The sequence below is a fragment of the Artemia franciscana genome, unplaced genomic scaffold (assembly GCF_032884065.1).
Source record: "Artemia franciscana unplaced genomic scaffold, ASM3288406v1 PGA_scaffold_212, whole genome shotgun sequence".
In the NCBI taxonomy this organism is placed as follows: Eukaryota; Metazoa; Arthropoda; class Branchiopoda; order Anostraca; family Artemiidae; genus Artemia; species Artemia franciscana.
Window position 1 is genome coordinate 189,386 of NW_027062646.1, and position 19,497 is coordinate 208,882.

Here is a 19,497-nt window from a genome sequence, read left to right on the forward strand (position 1 = left end):
GTTAACGGTTAAGGCAAAAGAACAATCATTTGTCATGATTGAAAAGCGGTAATAAATGGTAAGTTACGAAACTGAAATTGAAAAACTATATTAAAATATATAAAAAAAAGAAATTGGTCTTTAATGTTTTAACATTAAATACTTTGTAAAGGAATAAATAGAAATTAATAAGTGGTAGGAATTTAAAACTCGTAGCACCACAGAAAATGTTGCTGTAATTAAAAGAAGAATTATAGGAATGAATAGAAATCAAAATGTGTTAGGAATTAGTAACTCCTTGCACAACAGAAAATGTTGCGGTACCCGTTTTAAATAAAAAGAAAAATGGTTATAAAACAACCGATTCGCTATCTTCAATACAGGACTAACAGGGCTGTGAAATTACTCTTGAACGTTTACCCTTAAAAAATTTCTGCACATTGGGATGATCTCAAGCAAATTTCAGTTCTTCCAGTATACAATTCTGCAGCATGCAAGATAAATACACACTCCTGAAAAAAAATCAGGGATGGGGGGAGGGTGGGTTCTAGAGAGTCTCTAGTTCTAGAGGAAGAACATCGCCCTTGTATTTATGTGCTTATTTACTTCTAAGTTCAAGTTTTTATTATTCATGATTGAATTAACCTTCTTACAATCCATTCCCCAGATATTTTTTTTTCAAAAGTCACCTGTTAAAATTTATTTTGGTGTGCCATGATTGAATCAGGACTGTGAAACAACACTGCCACATATCTTGACTAATTAAGTTTGAATTCAGGCTTTCTATTTTGTCTCAAATCTTGAATATTTTCAATATTGGGTTGCTCTTTTTGTTGCCATTTTGACAACCATTTACTAAATGAGAGATGACAGTTGACGCCCGTCGGAATTTACTTGAGAAAGGGGGGGGGCTATTCAAAACGTAAAAATAGACCTGTTATAATACCTTTTTAAATTACGGAATTTCAAATAATTACCCTTTCCCCAGTGACATGTCCAGGTCCTCCTCCCATATCCTACATGCAGGTTGGATATGCAGTATGTGACTCACCATTAAAATATCTTTAGTGAGATGTCTAAAGCTAGGTTGTGACAAAAATTCACATCGGCAGTTGGATTTGATGTCCAATGACTGGAAAGAATGTCCTCACATGGGCAAATGTCCGGTTTCTTTTCTTTTTGGATCAAAATCGAAAAATTTCGCCTATCAGTTCTGAACATTTTTTTTTTTTAATTAAGAAAAAAGAAAGGCTTTTGGTAAATATGTACTATTGATACTTTTTTGAATATTTATCCAAAATATATGGAAAATTGAATACCTGTTATTTACAGAGAAAAATTCTAAAAAAATTGGAGAATTTCGCTTTAAATCGAGCATACCAGCTGGTTTTTGTGTGACGAGGTCGCTTGGTTGACGGTTTTCTGTCGAGATCACCTTCTCGCTCGAATGGTAAGAATAGTCACCTTTTCTATGTCCAAGTGAGAAGGTGATTATTCATCTTTTTTTTCTTTTTTTTCCACTGAGGATGGTTGAGTGGGTGTCTTGGCCGAAACGTTTGCATTTCCCTTTCTGTTTCACTGGCTTTAAATCCCCTAATTTTCCTACGATTTCTTGTATTGGCATGCTTAACCAGTATTGTCTTTAAATATATGTACGCCAGAACATGACTTTGGAACCAAAAAAATGGACCTACAATTTAAAGGAACCAAAAAGTAATCTCAATTCAAGTGCTACTTGGATAAGAAAAATTTTAATAGGAGATTATCGCAATGTTTCTTCTAGATATGCGTATATTGAGACAGTTATTCACCCTTTTTTTGTGTTTTATTTATTTTTTTATTTATTTTTGCACTGAGGACGGCTGAGTTGAAGTCTTGGCCAAAATGTTTGTATTTCCCTTTCTTTTTCACTGGATGACGCTTATACATATTATATTATATATATGTTTATATATATATATATATATATATATATATATATATATATATATATATATATATATATATATATATATATATATATATATATATATATATTTATATATATATATTTATATATATATATGTGTATATATATATATATATATATATATATATATATATATATATATATATATACTAGCTGTTGGGGTGGCGCTTCGCGCCACCCCAACACCTAGTTGGTGGGGGCGCTTCGCGCCCCCCCCAAGCCCCCCCGCGCGCGTAAGTCGTTACGCGCCATAATAGTTACGCGCCATTGTAGTTGTGTCCCTATGTCCCACCTGTGAATATAGATATATATATATATATATATATGGTTTTAACTACGTAAAACTTGCGAATATACAACATTCTTTGCTGTCCCATTGTCTTTGCATATAAATAGATTGTCAGGTTATCCCCCTGTTTCCCCCGGTGTCCCCGTTGTAGTTGTGTCCCTGTGTCCCGGTCGTCATTTATATTCCCTGTGTCCCGGGTCCCGGTCATCATTTGTATCCCGGTGTCCCGGTCTGTATATACATTCGTTTTTTAGTTTTGTTTTTCTCCTTTATTTTTTTCCTTTTTTTTTCTTTTTTAGCTTATTTAGATTTTTAGATTTTTTAGTTTTTTTTATTAGTTTTTAGTTTTTATTTCTTTTTAGTTTTTTTGTCCCGGTCGTCATTTATATCCCCCTGTTTCCCCCGGTGTCCCCGTTGTAGTTGTGTCCCTGTGTCCCGGTCGTTATTTATATTCCCTGTGTCCCGGTCGTCATTTGTATCCCGGTGTACCGGTCTGTATATACATTCGTTTTTTAGTTTTGTTTTTCTCCTTTATTTTTTTCCTTTTTTTTTCTTTTTTAGTTTATTTAGATTTTTAGATTTTTTAGTTTTTTTATTAGTTTTTAGTTTTTTTTTCTTTTTAGTTTTTTTGTAGTTTTTACCTTCTTTTTAGTTTTGTTAATTTTTTTTTTTACTTGTGTCCTGGTCGTCATTTATACTCCCTGTGTCCCGGTGCTTTGTTGATTGCTAATCGAACATTCCTTTTGTCCTGGTCGCTTTCTCTTTGAGTGTCGTCATTTATTTTTTTCTTTTTTAGTTCTTTTAGTTTTTACCTTTTTTAGTTTTTTTTTAGTTTTTAGTTTTTTTAGTTTTTTACCTTTTTTTAGTTTTTTTAGTTTTTTAGCTTTTTTATTTTTTTTATTAGTTTTTAGTTTTTTTGTAGTTTTTGCCTTTTTTTTTAGTTTTTTGTCCTGGTCGCTTTCTCTTTGAGTGTCGTCATTTATTAGTTTTTTCCTTTTTTTTTTTAGTTTTTTATTGGTTTTTACCTTTATTTTAGCTTATTTTTCAGTTTTTTCCTTTTTTTTAGTTTTTTTTTATTTTTTATTTTTTTTAGTTTTTTACCTTTTTTTAGTTTTTTTAGTTTTTTTAGTTTTTTAGCTTTTTTACTTTTTTTATTAGTTTTTAGTTTTTTTTTGTAGTTTTTGCCTTTTTTTAGTTTTTTCAGTTTTTTTTTTAGTTTTTTATTGGTTTTTACCTTTATAGTTTTTTTAGTTTTTTAGCTTTTTTATTTTTTTTATTAGTTTTTAGTTTTTTTTGTAGTTTTTGCCTTTTTTTAGTTTTTTCAGTTTTGACGTCACCTAATCCAGTTTTTTCAGGTGACGTCACCTGACACATCCATCCACACATCCATCCACACATCCACAGACAGACAACTTATTTTTATATATATAGATATATATATATATATATATATACATATATATATATATATATCCTACGAAAAAAAAATCCTACTTGAAAACAAGACAATAAGCCAGCCCATTTAAATTATTTACTTAATCTCTTCCCAGAAGGTGGTTCTTCATTCTACTCTTAATCTGATTTGCATTTCTTATAACCCTATATAACACTATACTCGTTGGTAAGGAATTCCATACTGCTGGTCCAGCAAACCTGGGACTAAAACTTGCCCTCTGGGAAGCTGCGACACACGTATACCAAATCATCCATATTTCTAGTCTCATAACGGTGGTATGAAGAATTCCTTGTAAACATTTAACCACAAATTTCAGGGGACAAACCATAAATACTCTGAAATACAAAAATAACAATTAACGGTATCATTTTGACTATGGACATAATTTCCTAATCGTCTTCTAGCTTTATTTTCTAAAAGTCTGAACACGTTTAAAGTTTTTATAAAATCTACTAGCCCCTATCACACAACCATAAGAAATACAAGGCATGACGATAGAATGATAAAGAGTTAAAAGGGCAGAACGAGGTAACTGATTTCTCAGACGCCGAATCAGACCCAGCCCTCTAGATACCTTAGCTGCCACCTGACCACTATATGCTTTCCAACTCAGATTTTGATCAAGCTGGAAACCAAGGTATATCACCTCAGTTATTTCTTTCAATGGCCTATTACAAAGAAATATTTCTTCACTTAAATCAACTGGACTTCCTTTCCGACTAAACAGCATAAAATGAATTTTAAAACATTCACTGATAAACGGCTAATACTTGTAAAACTTAAAAGACGACTTAAAGCTTGATTAATTTTCTCCACAAGATCATTAGCTTTTCTTGCAGCAACTGCCAATACCGTGTCATCAGCGAAAGAAGTATTAACAGTACCCGGAACATAAAACCGCATACTATCTACATTTACAAGGTATAACAAAGGACCCAAAACAGAACCTTGCAGAACACCGCAATTTATAAAAAAAATTATTGTATATAACCATCAAAGCATACACGTATCGACCTCCCCATTAAATAAGATTCAAACCACTTTTAAATACTACTTTTGTCTCCAAGTGACCTTAGTCTACCAATTAAAATTTCAAAATTTACCGTGTCAAACGCTTTTTTAAATCTATAAAAACCAATAAAATCGTTTCATCATTTTCCATTGATGCATTCAGAAAATCAAGAAAATACTGCATAGCATGAAGAGTAAAGTGACGTTTCCTGAATCCTAACTGACTATCACTTAAAAAAATATATTCTTTGTTAACTGTGCATAAAATATAGCCAGAATGTACATAGCCATTCTTGACAATTGTCTTTACCGTGACTTCTAGTACCCTAGCCTTTCTTTCATTAAAGCCCTAGTTTGAAGACTTATCTTCCCTTTAAGTCAAAATTTTTATCAACCGTGGAAAACTTTTTTCTGCGTGCGCAGCTGGACAACATTGCTCTGACTGTGGTGATTATCAATTGATCTTACAGAGGTGCTCATCAGTTGATCAGACAGGGTGCTTATCAATCGATCGGACACACTACTACCAATCTGATGTCTTTATGTTTATCAGTGTGTTTATCAATTGCTGTTTTAGGTTCAATTCGAAGCGATAGAGCGAATTGTTCAGCCCTAGCTGCTGTGAACTGTCTTTGTGAAGCATCTGTCCGGAGTCTGTGCCTAGCACTCAAAGCTGGTCAAGAGGTTGAAAAGAACGCAACAAAAGCTCTCATCTTTTCTGTGTCCAATCGGATTATCACTAATAAAGAACAGGAGCGATCTGAGTAAGTTGTCTTATTCATTTTTTATGTTATTTAATGTTTTTTAGCTTGTGTATGATGCATACTAGGGGATCGGAAAAGAGAAAAAACTGATCTTAACATTTTTATGGCACTTGGTATTAACCAAGTGACATATACCAATCGCAAATTCTGTCGGTCTGTCTGTCTGTCGGTCTATCTGTCCCGATTTCGCTGCTTTAGCCACTTCCAGGTAAGCTAGGACGATGAAATTTGGCAGGCGTATCAGGAACCGGGCCAGATTAAATTAAAAATAGTCGTTTTCGTGATTTGACCGTCCGGGGAGAGTGGGGGGTTAGTTAATTCGAAAAAAATAGAAAAATTGAAATATTTTTAACTTACGAACGGGTGATGGGATCTTAATGAAATTTTATGTTTAGAAGAATATCGTGTCTCAGAGCTCTTATTTTAAATCCCTATCAAATCCGCTGAAATTGAGGGGAGTTGGGGGGAACCTAAAATCTTGGAAAACGCTTAGAATGGAGGGATCGGTATGAAACTTGGTGGGAAAAATAAACAGAAGTCCGAGATACGTGACTGACATAACCGGAACGGATCTGCTCTGTTTGGGGAAGTTGGGGGGGGGGGGGGTAATTCTGGAAATCAGAAAAAATGAGGTATTTTTAACTTACGAAGGAGTGATCGGATCTTAATGAAATTTGAATTTCGGAAGAATATCGTGTCTCAGAGCTCTTATTTTAAATCCTGACTGGATCTTTGACATTGGGGGAAAAGAGGGGGAGGAACCTAAAATCTCGGAAAACGCTTAGAGTTGAGGGATAGGGATGAAACTTGGGGTGAAAAATAAGCACAAGTCCTAGATACGTGATCGACATAACCAGAGCGGATCCGTTCTCTTTGAAGGAGTTGGGGGGGAGGGTTAATTTAAAAAAAAGAAGAAAGAATGAGGTATTTTTGACTTATGAAAGAGTGATCGTATCTTTATGAAATTTCATATCTAAAAAGAACTCGAAACTTGGATATCTTATTTTAAATCCCGACCGGATCCAGTGTCATTAGGGGGGGGGGGAATCTTGGAATTCGCTTAAAGCAGAGATCAGGATGAAACTTGGTGGAAAGAATAAGCACAAGTCCGAGATAGGTGACTAACATAACCGGACCGGATCCGCTCTCTTTGGTGGAGTTAGGGAGTATACCGGAAAAACTAGAAAAAGAGGTATTTGTAACTTACAAATGGGTGATCAGATCTTAATGAAATTTGATATCCAGAAGAATCTCATTTTAAATCTCGACCAGATCCGGTGATATTGAAGAGAGTTGGAGGAAGAACCGGAATTCTTGGAAAACGTGAAAATCGAGGTATCTTACGAATGGGTCATCGGATCTTAATGAAACTTGATTTATAGAAGAATCTTAGGTCTCAGATGCGTCATTTTCAATTCGAATGGGATCCGATGACATAGAGGGTCGGAGGAGGGAAATAGAAATCTTGGAAACCGGAAATCTTGGAAAACCCTTAGAGTGGAGAGATCGGGATGAAACTTGATGGGCAGAATAAGCACAAGCTATAGACACGAGATTGACATAATTGGTGCGAATCCGTTCTCTTTGAGGGAGCAGGGGTTGTTAATTTGGAAAAATCAGAAAAATTGAGGTATTTTTAACTTATGAACGGGTGATCGGATCTTAATGAAATTCGATGTTTTGAAGTAACTCCTGTCTCAGAGCTCTTATTTCAAATCCCGATCAGATCTTTTGACATTGGGGGAGTTGGAGGGGGAAACTGGAAATCTTGGAAAACGCTTATAAATGTCGTGGATACATGATTGACGTAACCGGACTGGATCCGCTCTCTTTGGTGGAGTTAGGTGGTGGGGTTCAGTGCTTTGGTGAGTTTGGTCCTTCTGGACGTGCTAAGACGATGAAAATTGGCAGGCGTGTCAGGGAGCTGCACAAATTGACTTGATAAAGTCGTTTTCCCCGATTCGACCATCTGGGGGGCTGAAGGGAGAGGAAACATTAGAAAAATTGAGGAATATTTAACTTACGAATGGGTGATCAGATCTTAATGAATTTTGATATTTAGAAGGACTTAGTGACTCTGCTCTTTTTGAAAAATCCCGACCGGCATTAAGGCTCTGCTTTTCCTTTTAAAGCAATCTATTGATTCTTAGAATTTTGCTAGAGCTCATACCATATGAGCTCTTGGCTCTTGCGACCTCGTCACAAGTGCCATATGAGCTCTTAGCTCTTGTTAAGTTTGCAGTGCTGGAAAAAACTGAAATCATGATATTTTGATATCTGCTTTGATTATGTCTTTTTTGGTGAGATATGGTGTCATAAACTTGAGCTGACTTTTCAAAATTTTGCAGGACTAAAGAATACCAAAATTTCTTTGTTAAGAAAATACTTCATTTTTTTTATATCTAAAATATGCACTAGGCCATAGGGATCGAAGAGAGAGAAAAATTATTTTATGTTTGCCAACTTTTTTTATTGCTTCAAAAAAAAAAAACAGCTCGTAGTCGTGACATTCTAAGATAATCTTTTGTCCATGCAATTTCTGTGTTAGATTTATCACCAGGGTCGTATCTAGGAAGAGGAGAAAGTTATTCGGATTACCACCCCCTAACTTTTTGTCCGATTCGCAGAAAAATTACATGCAAGTAATTTTTTTCTGTAACCCCCCCCCCCCCCCCTCAAACGAAGATCCTGGATACTGCCCTCTATGGCACATAAACTTTGGTCTGGGAAAACCTGTTGTACTTTTCTCCTTAAAGAAAGATAAGTATTTCATGAAGATTTCGAATCTTCCAACTTCTTGAAGGACTAAAAAGCTCCGTAATTTTGGGATCGATAAGATGCGCTACTTTTCTTTTCTTGTTTTCATGTCTCGCGATTCTATCAGTCATGAGCAACTTTTTCATTTTTACACGGATGAATCTCCACAGTGATTTCTCGATTGGTGGAGATCGGAGATTTTCCGTTGCCATCCTGAGCAGTGCAGCATCCTTCTCCAGACATCGTCCAGCTGTAGCTTTTTGTCGTCCACGCTTTTTGAAAAAAGGAAGGGACCCAGCACCACACATCGTAAGGGATGCTACCTTTGCCCATGCGGAACCGACATCACCATCGCCACAGTAATCTCTCGAGTGTTGGAGACCAGAAATCTTCCATTGCCGTTCTGAACAGTGCAGTATCCTTTTCCAGATATCATCCTGTTGTAGCTTTTTGCCGTCCACGCTTTCTGAAAAAAGGAAGGGACTCAGCACCACACATCGTAAGGGAGGCGTCCTTTGCTCATGCGGGCCATGTGGCACCAGTCATCGACTTCCTGCGATTTTATCTTTCACAAGCGGCTTTTGCGTTTTTCACGGATGAAAGTGTTTGTAATGTAAGCGTATCTCAGTCTAATTTTATTCTAAGCTTAGAAAACCCTAAATACCAACACTAATGCAAGGTCGAACACTGTATGTGAAAATTCTACTTCATGTATCAAGATTCTGGACTTTTTACGGACTTTTTGTAATCGGATTGCAATTACCGCCAATTTCGTTTGTACTCTCATTTCATAAATATCGTTACATGATACGTTCTGTCTACTTCAGGTGTATCTTCATTATGACATGTAGTGTCAATATGAATATCAGTTTCACATGAATGTTATTTCGTAATTTCTTTCACTATATTTGCCTCATATATATCATCAAAAGATTTGGTATATAGAGGAAAAATCCCTTATGTCAAATTGCTGTGGTACTATGTAGTACTGTGTCCATCACCCCTTCCTCTATCCGCCTTCTCTACTCACTTAACGAGATTCGGAACCCAACCAGTATAGTCAAGATCACGAGACATCAATGGTTTTGGTCTTACGACTGCTCTTATTTTGAACAGCGGAGATGATAGAAAAATGTTTATTATTGTAATTAAGTTTATTGTTCGTAAATTTCAGGCTATTTGGGTTTGGGCAAAAAAATATTGAAGGTTTTTAGTTTATATGTATTAAGTTAGATATGGTAAAATGAAAATACAAGTTCCAAGTTCCAATTTTCATTAATTTCCATAAAATAGCAACAACAAAAACAATATCCCAAAGGGCTCAATGACCTGTTATTTGGGAAACGACATAGAATAAATACAAAATGATAAAACTTGGCATAAACATACCAAAAAACATATAAATATAAATCTATAAAAAAAAAAAAATCAACTCACCGGCAGTCCCCACCAAACAGTGGCCCTCACATTACCCGACAATAAAATACGGTTTAATAAATAAAATACAAACGGACCATTTCTAGAGCATATAGCTTCTCGTAATTATTTTAAAGATGTCTCTTTTTTTATATACAAATATATACATAAAATATATGTCTATACAATATATATAAATATGTATATTTATATATTTAATATATATAAAATATACAGATATATATATATATATATATATATATATATATATATATATATATATATATATATATATATGTATATATATATATATATATTTGAATTTCGATATAAGAAACTGAATTAGAATACATTACCATTATGCAGGTTTTTCAATACAAAAAAATGAAAGACAAAAGAAACACGTGCTTTGCAAGAACAAAAAGGTAAAACAACATCAGAATTTAACAACAAGTACAAAGATGTTTTCAATGAAAAACAATTTCATTGTATTTCCGAATTTAGATCTCAATATAACCACATCAAAGATTTTCAGCTTTTTTAGCCAAAAAAATATTTAATCCTCCGTGCATCTTTCCTTTGTGTAGGTGTCTGCACAACAAAAGTGTACTTTTTTAAACTGATAGTCAACGCCTTCTAGTAAACGAGTAATGTGATTAGTGAAGACTGGGTAAAAAAAATTTTGCTTGCATTATATTGACTGTAAAATTAGCTGAGTCCGAAAGATGGCAGTTCTCTTATAAATTTTCGAGTGATAGCCCACTGTTGAAAATCATGCACACCACCTGGCGCTTGTCATGCTTGGAGAAAGTTTGCGATATGTGTCTTGAAGCATGCCAGAGGTGGCAAAACAAGTGGCGCTCCTAAATTTATAGGAGGTGGCAAAGAGTGGGTAACTCCTCAAAGATTATGTATTTTATTTTACTATATCACGTCATTTTCAAGGGTTTTAGCCACTCGTAATTCTGTGATGTTTCTGGGCCGTCTAGCATTGAGTTGTGACAATGAAAAAGTCGCAGATGAAATTCTGTCTTTGTTCCAAACCCAATTTGGGTCAGGATCTTTGGAAAGAGATAAGCTAATTATGGAGCAAATGGGACGAATGGCTGTTGGAAATATTGGGGTAACGTAATTTTTATTATTTTTTATGAAACGTGTTTTAATTTAGATCATTTTTTGTCTGTGTATTCTATGCAGTGTATTGGGTCAAAACAAATTTAGTCAAAAATCAAGGATCAGTTCTTTTGGTGACTGTTCTTTTACACCGTGAAACAGAATAGTAATCATTCACTGTTTGCGAGAAATAATAAATACCTAACAATTTTGATTTTACCTCAGTTGGCTGGTAGATACCCTAAATTAAATGGTTGGAAGTGCAATCCAGGTAAGTCATCACTAATCCTGTGGCTTGAAGATTGTAACTTTAGATTTCTTAATTGATTGGGCTTTTTTTTTTTTTTTTTTTTTCTTTCTTTCTTTCCTTTTTTTGTCGCATCTCATCACTACAAGTGGCAAATTCATTAGAAAATCTACAGCTACAGTAGTATAAACGAATGCTAGGTCTGCACGCCACAGTCCACACACTGTTCATCAAGGGAGATTTGAAACTTTTCTCCATGATAAAACACAGACAGACCCAATTAATTAAGTTTTGGCTGAAAATACTGCAAGGTCCCTCTTCAAGACTCATCAGAGAAGCGTATGATGAATTACTTATCCTGTGACAAAAATCTTCATGGCCCTTCCATGTCAAAAAACTCCTGGACAGCACAGGTTTATCGTATGCATGGAATGGAGGAGATGGCCCAATCTCAGATCACAAAGTTTTTCTGTCAGAGATCTAAACAAGGCTGGAAGATCAAGAAATTTAGAAATGGTGGAACGACCTTAGCTAGTCGGAAAACTTAAGTTCTTACTATAAGGTGAAAGAAAATTATGGTGAAGAGTTTTATTTTAAATTAGGGATTCGGAAAGAATCCCTGAGGTCATGAATGCAGCTGCGAGCAAAGTGTCTCCCTCTTTATAGTGTTTTGAAAGAAGGTGTCACCTGGAAATGCGGTATACTTGCCCGATTTGCGATGATCTTGATGGGCTGGACCATTTTTTTTTCAGGTGTCAGGGGCTAAAAGAGCTAAGAGGGAACTTTCTTGGGGTGGCTGGTTGTGAGCCCCTTCTTGGAACTTTGAAGTCGACGTCGAACGACGTTTTGTCCGGAAGGGTCTTTTTATTCGAAAGTCGAGTGTTACATGATGCAGTTTGTTTGTTGTTGTATATGTATGCATACGGCCTGAAAAATGGCTTTAAATACAGTCATTCATTCATCCATTCATTCATTCATACTTAATAAACATATAGCTTATTTGCATCTCCTACTTATTGCCATATCTGCATCGTTGTATTAATTTTTCTTTCGTCTTTCCTCTCTATTGTCTAAGCTATGGACTTTGCCATTACAAATAACGATAGCCTCGTCAATACGATAACCAATAGCTGGTAAAACTCAAACGAATTTTAATCAAAGCAGAATTCAAAGTCTAGGAAGCCGTATTCTCTCCAAAAACCTTTTTTGATAGAATTATGTTGTTCAATGAGCCGCTCCTAAAATTGTTGTAATGTACAGACCCACAACAACGTGCAACACTGTAGACACTGCTCAATAATTTTCTGCTTGTACCATCTTCCATAAAGTTTTTTCAGCTCATTAAGCTAAAAAGAGATGGGAGGTTTAAGATCAGGGTTGTACTAGTGTTTTGAATGGGTGTGGGACGGATTATTGATGATCTTTTCCTTTTTTATGGCGCTTGGTATTTACCAAGTGACATAGCAATCGCAATTTCTGGCTGTCGGTCTGTCTATTGGTCCCGGTTTTGCTAGTTCGGGCACTTCCAGATAAGCTAGGACGATGAAAGTTAGCAGGCGTTTCTGGGAGTGGATCAGATTAAATTAGAAATAGTGTGTTCCCCGATTCGACCATCTGGGGCGGGGCGAGCGAACGAGATAATTCAAATGAATTTTATTTGCCGATGAACTAATGATTATTCTTCTTAAGTGTGGCTTGCTGGTCTAGGGGTATGATTCTCGCTTAGGGTGCGAGAGGTCTCAGGCTCGAATCCTGGACCACCCCAATTTTTACATTAAGAAGATCTGAAATTGGATACGTGATCAGTATAGCGATCGCTGAAAGTTGGCAGGGAATATCTTTGAACTTATTTGAACAAAATGAATCTCAAAATTTCGATTAGATGCATTGGGGGAAAAGAGGGTGTGAGGAGGCTAATTGCTCTCCAATCACTTTTGACCTTTCAATATTTCGAACTTTCAATATCGAATTTAATGAGCCTCCTCTAAAGTTTAAACGACCACCCATTCTATAAAAATCTTATATGCCCCTGGGGCTTAGAAAAAATCCTTACCCCCGTGCTCTGGGGGGTGTGTGTCTATCCAAGAGTTTTGTTATTTGATCTTGGATTATTTCGAACAAAATGGCTCTTTCAAAATTTTGATTGCATGCATTTGGAGAAAGAAGGCGTAGAGAGACAAAAAGCCTCATATACCCTTGGGTATAACTTACATTCCCCTGGGCTCTAGGGGGTTATGTTGACCCAGTTTTTTTTTATATCTCATCATCGGACTATTTTGAAGAATATAGTCTGAAGATCTCACAATTTCAAATTGTGAGATCAGTTGTGAAATCTCACAATTTTAATCGGATGCATTTGTGTGAAAGAGGGCATGGGGGGTGGTTAGTTGTCCTCTTATTACTTTTTGACTCTTAAAAAGGGAACTAGAACTTCCAATTTCCAATTGAATAAGCCCCCTCTGAAGTTCATACGACCACACCTTTCATAAAACTGTATATGTCCGCTGGGCATAACGTACAGCACTTCCTCCCTGGGCTCTAGGGGGTTTCGTCAATCGCGGATTTTTGTTCTCTGATCTTCGAACTTTTTGAACCAAATACCAATCTCAAAATTTGGATCAGATGCATTTGGGGGAAAGAGGGCGTGGGGGGGGGGGCTAATTGTCGTCCGATCACTTTTGACTGTTAAAAAGAGCACTAAAACTTCTGATTTCCAATCGATCAAGCCCCTTCATAAATCTATGCGACTTAGTTTTGGTCCCTTTGGCACACCTAAGTTTACAACCATATGGTTCTCTTGATCTTCTCTCATGGAAATGCTCCGATTATGGAGATGAGACATGATGAGGCATATGATGCATTTAAGAAGCAACGAAAGAGTAAAATTTAATGACTTTGGCTTTTCGAAAACTTTGGAAAACACCAAGAGAATTGAGATGAACCGAAAGGTGAGATGCATCGAAGACCGCCTTTATGAAGAGATGTTCGAGCTTTCTTGAAGATTGGCGGGAAAAGGCCCTTCTACAATGAGAGGTTTGTTAAATGTATTAAATTGCAACACTGCTTTCAACCACTTTCATGTGAACACGATCAAAGCCGTCGTCCTAGATGTAACTCAAATTTTTAAAATCATTGACATGTGGAGGAGGGTTACAGGAATGACTGCCATCGTCTCAATTCATGTATAACCTTCAAATTTTTCGTAAGATTTTGTTGGGGATTTTATTTTGTTGGCTATTTCATCTCCCATGCTGGGAAGAAAGTGCAAAGTGCTTTGACAATTTCAGTTTGCCTCAGTCTGGGTTTCTCCATCAAGAGTAATTTTGTTCAATCACTGGGGGTCGCAACACTGGATTAATTGTTTTCCACACTTTCCTTCCATACTCAATAAATTCAGGTTTTTATTTTATTAAAATATTTTCTTTTGGCCTTTCTGGGAATTGGTCGACAGTGTTTCTTATAAGAATCATAACTTTCTTGACTGGCTTTGTTTGGTAGGCTACAGCACTCAACCCAAAGTTTATTCATTTTAATAATATATCTATGTGCACTATCAGTAACCCTTGGATAAATTGGTGCATTTTTTTCTTCCATAAAGTTAACACTCTAAACGAATGTTTCATTTTCGTTCAGGATTCGATTTGATCCTCGCTGTCGCTTGAATTCAAACCGCAGATTTCGTTGTAATCATTTTTCATTCGTGATTTATTTTTGTGATGTTTGTTGTCACATGGCTTCTAGCTGCAGATCTCGTTGTGAGCTGCAGACCTCTTTATATGCAGGCATTTTTTTTTAAAGATCTTTAAGTTATAACTTATTTTCGATGTAAAGGTTGTACAATAGGCAAGCACGTGGGATTCGGCACCTACCCCGACTTTCATTGTTCAAATGTTTTCTTTTAAACATCTTAAAATTGCCATTTACACCAACATTTTTTACTTTTTCTTAAATTTTTCCTAAGATAGTTTTATGTTTACTAAAGAAAAACAAATTTGCATAGTCCTCAAAAAATTATCCGTGAGTTTTATATGGGTCTACATAAGCATATTTTTTTTAGTTTCTCCAAAAAATTTTATATTCATTTTCTTTTTTCAGCCCACATTTACTGACTCTGTTTTACGATTTTTGACATCGGTGGCGGTCGAAGGCGCCCACTTAAGCTACACTCCTCCGGGTACAATTGATAGAAAGGCTTTAAATAGGTAAGAATTAAGTTTTAAAACAAGAAAACCTGGTAATCAGGAGCAGGGTTATGCACATATATATTAGTTATTATTAATATTTTTTGTACCATGCCCGAGAGAAGAAACTTCAAGATACTTGTGCTTCATTATCTAGGCAAAAGGCAACTGAGTAGTATCATCATGCATATGATGGTATATTTCAATATTTTAGTTGGCTAACTAAAATATTGTTCGTTAGTTATAGAGTTCGTTATACACTATAATTAGGCTATTGAAACATGCTTGAAACTACCCTCGCTGCTAAGAGGACCAGCTAATTACAAACGGAAGGTCCACGGAAGACGACATTAAAAAAATTCATCAAATGATTTTGTATCCTTAAACAGCTCTCTATGATGTGCGAGTGCTCTACTAGCTGTGAAAAAGTGAAAACGGAAAAAAGGTACTTACTATACAAAAAAAAATTTATTTCCTTGTTGTTCAAGCCAAAGGATTTTCCTTGTTGTTCAAGCCAAAGGACTATAAGTTTCCTCAATAAGGTTTTCGGTCAAGGTAACTCGTTTCGGTAAATGTTGTTCTCTGTTTTTCCATTCGACACCATTTTAGGGGTTTCAGGCTATTTTGCGTGGTTACAAGGGCCGTGTTAGTCTTCTACGAGGTTGCAACTGTCGCTGCAACCATGATATTATGTTTTTTTTTGTTCCTCTATTTCATGTCCCTTCATATCTCTTGGGTTAACTTTCACTACCTCTCTAATTCTGTAGAGGTAGACGTGGCTGTAGTGACATATGCAACTTAGTAAGGAGCGAACCTCGGCCCGTAGTATCCAAAATTTCAATCTTTTTTTTTTTTTTTACTTGCAAGTGAGAAAAAATATCTAATCCTACTTGATACAGCAGTGGTAACTATCATATAAATTAATCTAAAGTAATCACAGTAAGTGTATTGGCATAGAATATCTTAACCAATGTGGTGGCACAGTGGGATTGATATCTGCTTAGTAAAATGATACCAAGAGTTCGATCAAAACTACAACAGGGCCTAGATTTATACAGGTGTGGTCCGGGGATCGATCTGAACTATCGTAGAGCCTAGGATTGCAATAGGATTATATTTCCACCAAATAATCAAACTAGAAAAATACGAAACTAATATGAGTGACACTAGCACTGCGCTGCAAACTACCACCGTGCACTAGTGCAGGCACTGCAAAGAAACATCGCCTGCGTCATTTTGTGTTTTGCGATTGTTTTTTTTTTTGCACTTTTTGAACTACTGCATACTTGTAGTTCAGGTTATAGACGAGGGTAAGAATATCTCGAATTTTGCCGAAGAAGGAGAAGAAGAAAATGAGAGCTGAGATTGAACTCTAGGTCTTAAGTTATCTAGCAGAGACCAATCCCACTGCCTTACCACAGAATTGATACACTTTATTGTTGTTTTTTTCTGATGCTAGTCTATATTGTAACGTTCTTTGTTAGCTTGCTATGGACTGTTTGCTATGTATTCCTAAACGAACAGACTACTTGAACTGAAACTGGGCACGTGCTGCGTTTTTACAGCTGAAGATGGGATTATAGCAGAAGAGGGAATGAGGTGTCTTTTAAAGGAAGGGTAAAAAACTATATCATCCTTGTATTTGAACCTTAGCAAAGCCACCCTATTTGGGGACGTGTAGAATTTTGGTGGTAGCATATTTGAGCAGTCGTAGCAACTTCGGAGAGTGTTCTTTCGATTGAAAATTTAAAGTTATATTCTCCTCCGTAAGGGTCGAAAGTGATTGGATTGAAGTAAGGTTAATTTTTTACAAAAAGAATATCTTTTGTGTTGCAGCATACAAGATGGTATAGCGCACATGAATTTTTAAAAATTCAATATTTGTAATTCTATTAAAGATCTATTTGCGTGGTTCTCTTGTATAGATAGGTCTTATGTTGAATCTCGGATGGTACCACTTTTTGATTTTGTTAATTTGTTAGTTTGATTTTATTTTGTTTTGTTGATTATTAATCCCTGTATTTGAACCATAACAAAGCCACCTTATTTGGGGACGCGTAAAATTTTGGTGGTAGCACATTTGAGCAGTCGTAGCAACTTTGGAAAGGGTTCATTTGATTGAAAATTTAAAGTTGTATTCTCCTCTGTAAGGGTCGAAAGTGATTGGATTGATGTAAGGTTAATTTTTTTTTTACAAAGAGAATATCTTTTGTGTTGCAGCATACAAGATGATATAGCGCACATGAATTTTTACAAATTCAATATTTGTAATTCTATTAAAGATCTATTTGCGTGGTTCTCTTGTATAGATAGGTCTTATCGACGTTTTGCCACCTAAAGGTCGTAACTGAGATTTTTTTCAAAAACGAGATGGCAGCAGCTTCCTATCTGTTTTTTTTTTCTTTTTCATATTCTGTGCCCAGAGTACGTAAATATGAAAGTGAAAGGTCCCAACTAAGAACGTTGAAAAGACGTATGTGAAAACCTTGTCCCACCTAAAGGTCGGAAGTGGTAGTTACGACCTTTAGGTGGATCAGTTTTTGTCGGATCGTGTCAGTTACGTCTATTAGTAAGTTGCGACCTTTCCTTTACTGTCCACAGTTATGCTTGAAAAGGAGTTTTTTCAATAAATTCTGAGCTAGCAGAAAGAAATCCGAGGTAAGAGGTGCTATAGTATTTATTTTATCTTGAATAACCTAACTATGCAAACTCATTTTTCTACAAGAAAAGGTTGGGTAACACCAGATAATGTCTGACTGGTAACCTCTGTTTTGCCCAATTATTTTGCATTTTATCCAGAAAATATGTGCAAATGCAAGATCAGGAGTACCTACAAATGTTTTCGAATGCGTGTTAGGTAGCCTAGCAAAATCTCTATGGGCTGTGAGTAAAAATACCTTTGATTTTACCCTTGCTAAACTGGAACCTTATCTCTTGCTTAACAAGGTCTACTACCTACAGTAAGGGAGAGCTCCCGCCAGTAGTCTGAGTCAGTATTCAGAAAACTGGGCTGGCTTATGTGTGTACTCACATCAAGTAATAAAGGAAGAAGTGCCTGTCCCCCACTCACTTCATTATGTACAAAAGCCAACCCAGTTTTCGAAACACTGAGACTCTCCCTTAATTTATATTAAGTGAATGGAAACGAAGCATTAAATTTCCAGCGTTTCTTTTCAAATTGACCTAAATTTGCCATTCCAGGGAGTTTCCATGACTCACCGAGTGTTATGAACCAAAGACATTTTGGACCATCTCGATGACAAATCAGATGAAGACCTGTCAGGTGGCAGTGATGGTGATGATGATTGGCGTCCTGAGCTCGAGCCTTAGCCTGAAAGCGATGATTCTAGTCAAGAAGAAGCTATAGAAATATCTGCTAGAGACCCGGATGCTCCTTCTGGATCAGTGGGAAATGAGACAGAAGCAGAGACTATCGCGGAAAGTATACGTATACCCCCTGCAGTACTTGTAACAGAAAATGCATCTTCAAGCCATGGTAGCTGTCCCTTAGTTTTTGACGCTGAAGAACAAGTGATTGAGGTCGTGGTGGTCTCTTCTGCTTCAAAAGAAACTAACCTTACAAGGAAGAGGAAGAGGGCTGCAGGGGAAGAATACTCGTCACAGAAAACTAACAAAACTGTAGAAAAACGTCAGTGGAAGAAAATTACCTGCAAATGCAGGTTTTTTTCATGTAGAAGCTTAAGCGAGGAAGAAATTCAGAAATCTTTCAGCGATTATTGGGAGCTTGGAAGACTACATGGGAATATGCATACACAAAAACAGTTTATACTGCAGCATGTTGTGACATGCTGCGTCTTTCTCAACTAAGAGAAAGACGGGAGAGACAAATAGGCGAACAAGTACATTCGATTATTTTCTAACAGTCACAGGTGAAAAGAAAAGGGTGTGCAAAGCCTTTTTTCTTGGTGCCCTAGGGCTCGGAGAAAAGTTTTTCAGAAACTGTGTTATGAATACCTCTGGGGCAGGCACTGCTTCTTCAGATAAGAGGGCTGAGACAAGCCCCCAGAACTTCAAAAAAAAGGGTAACTCACGAACAAATTGATTTTATCAGAAAGCACATTGAAAGTTTCCCTGCAGTCGATTCCCATTACTGTCGAGAAAATTCAACCAGGCTGTATTTGGATGCGCAACTTAACTTGTCTAAGCTGTACAGACTGTATCTCGAAAAGTGTGTCAAAGAAAGAAGAAGACCAGCATCAAGAAAAGTGTACATTAAAGTGTTCAAAACAATGAACAGATCTTTTCATGTTCCCAAGAAAGATCACTGTCCAGTTTGCACTAGGTGGAACTTTTT

At 36.2% G+C, this 19,497-nt stretch overlaps 1 protein-coding gene across 1 annotated transcript in view; it reads left to right on the forward strand.

The window, feature by feature from the left end:
• Window positions 1-18,411, forward strand: part of LOC136041408 (phosphatidylinositol 4-kinase alpha-like) — a 62,434-nt gene extending 44,023 nt beyond the window's left edge. The window contains exons 9-12 of the mRNA XM_065726063.1: window positions 5,282-5,468; window positions 10,587-10,764; window positions 15,097-15,203; window positions 18,384-18,411. Coding sequence (XP_065582135.1) covers window positions 5,282-5,468; window positions 10,587-10,764; window positions 15,097-15,203; window positions 18,384-18,396 — 485 coding nt within the window. The 3' untranslated portion in view covers window positions 18,397-18,411. The remainder of the gene's footprint in view (window positions 1-5,281; window positions 5,469-10,586; window positions 10,765-15,096; window positions 15,204-18,383) is intronic.
• Window positions 18,412-19,497: the final 1,086 nt, after the last annotated feature.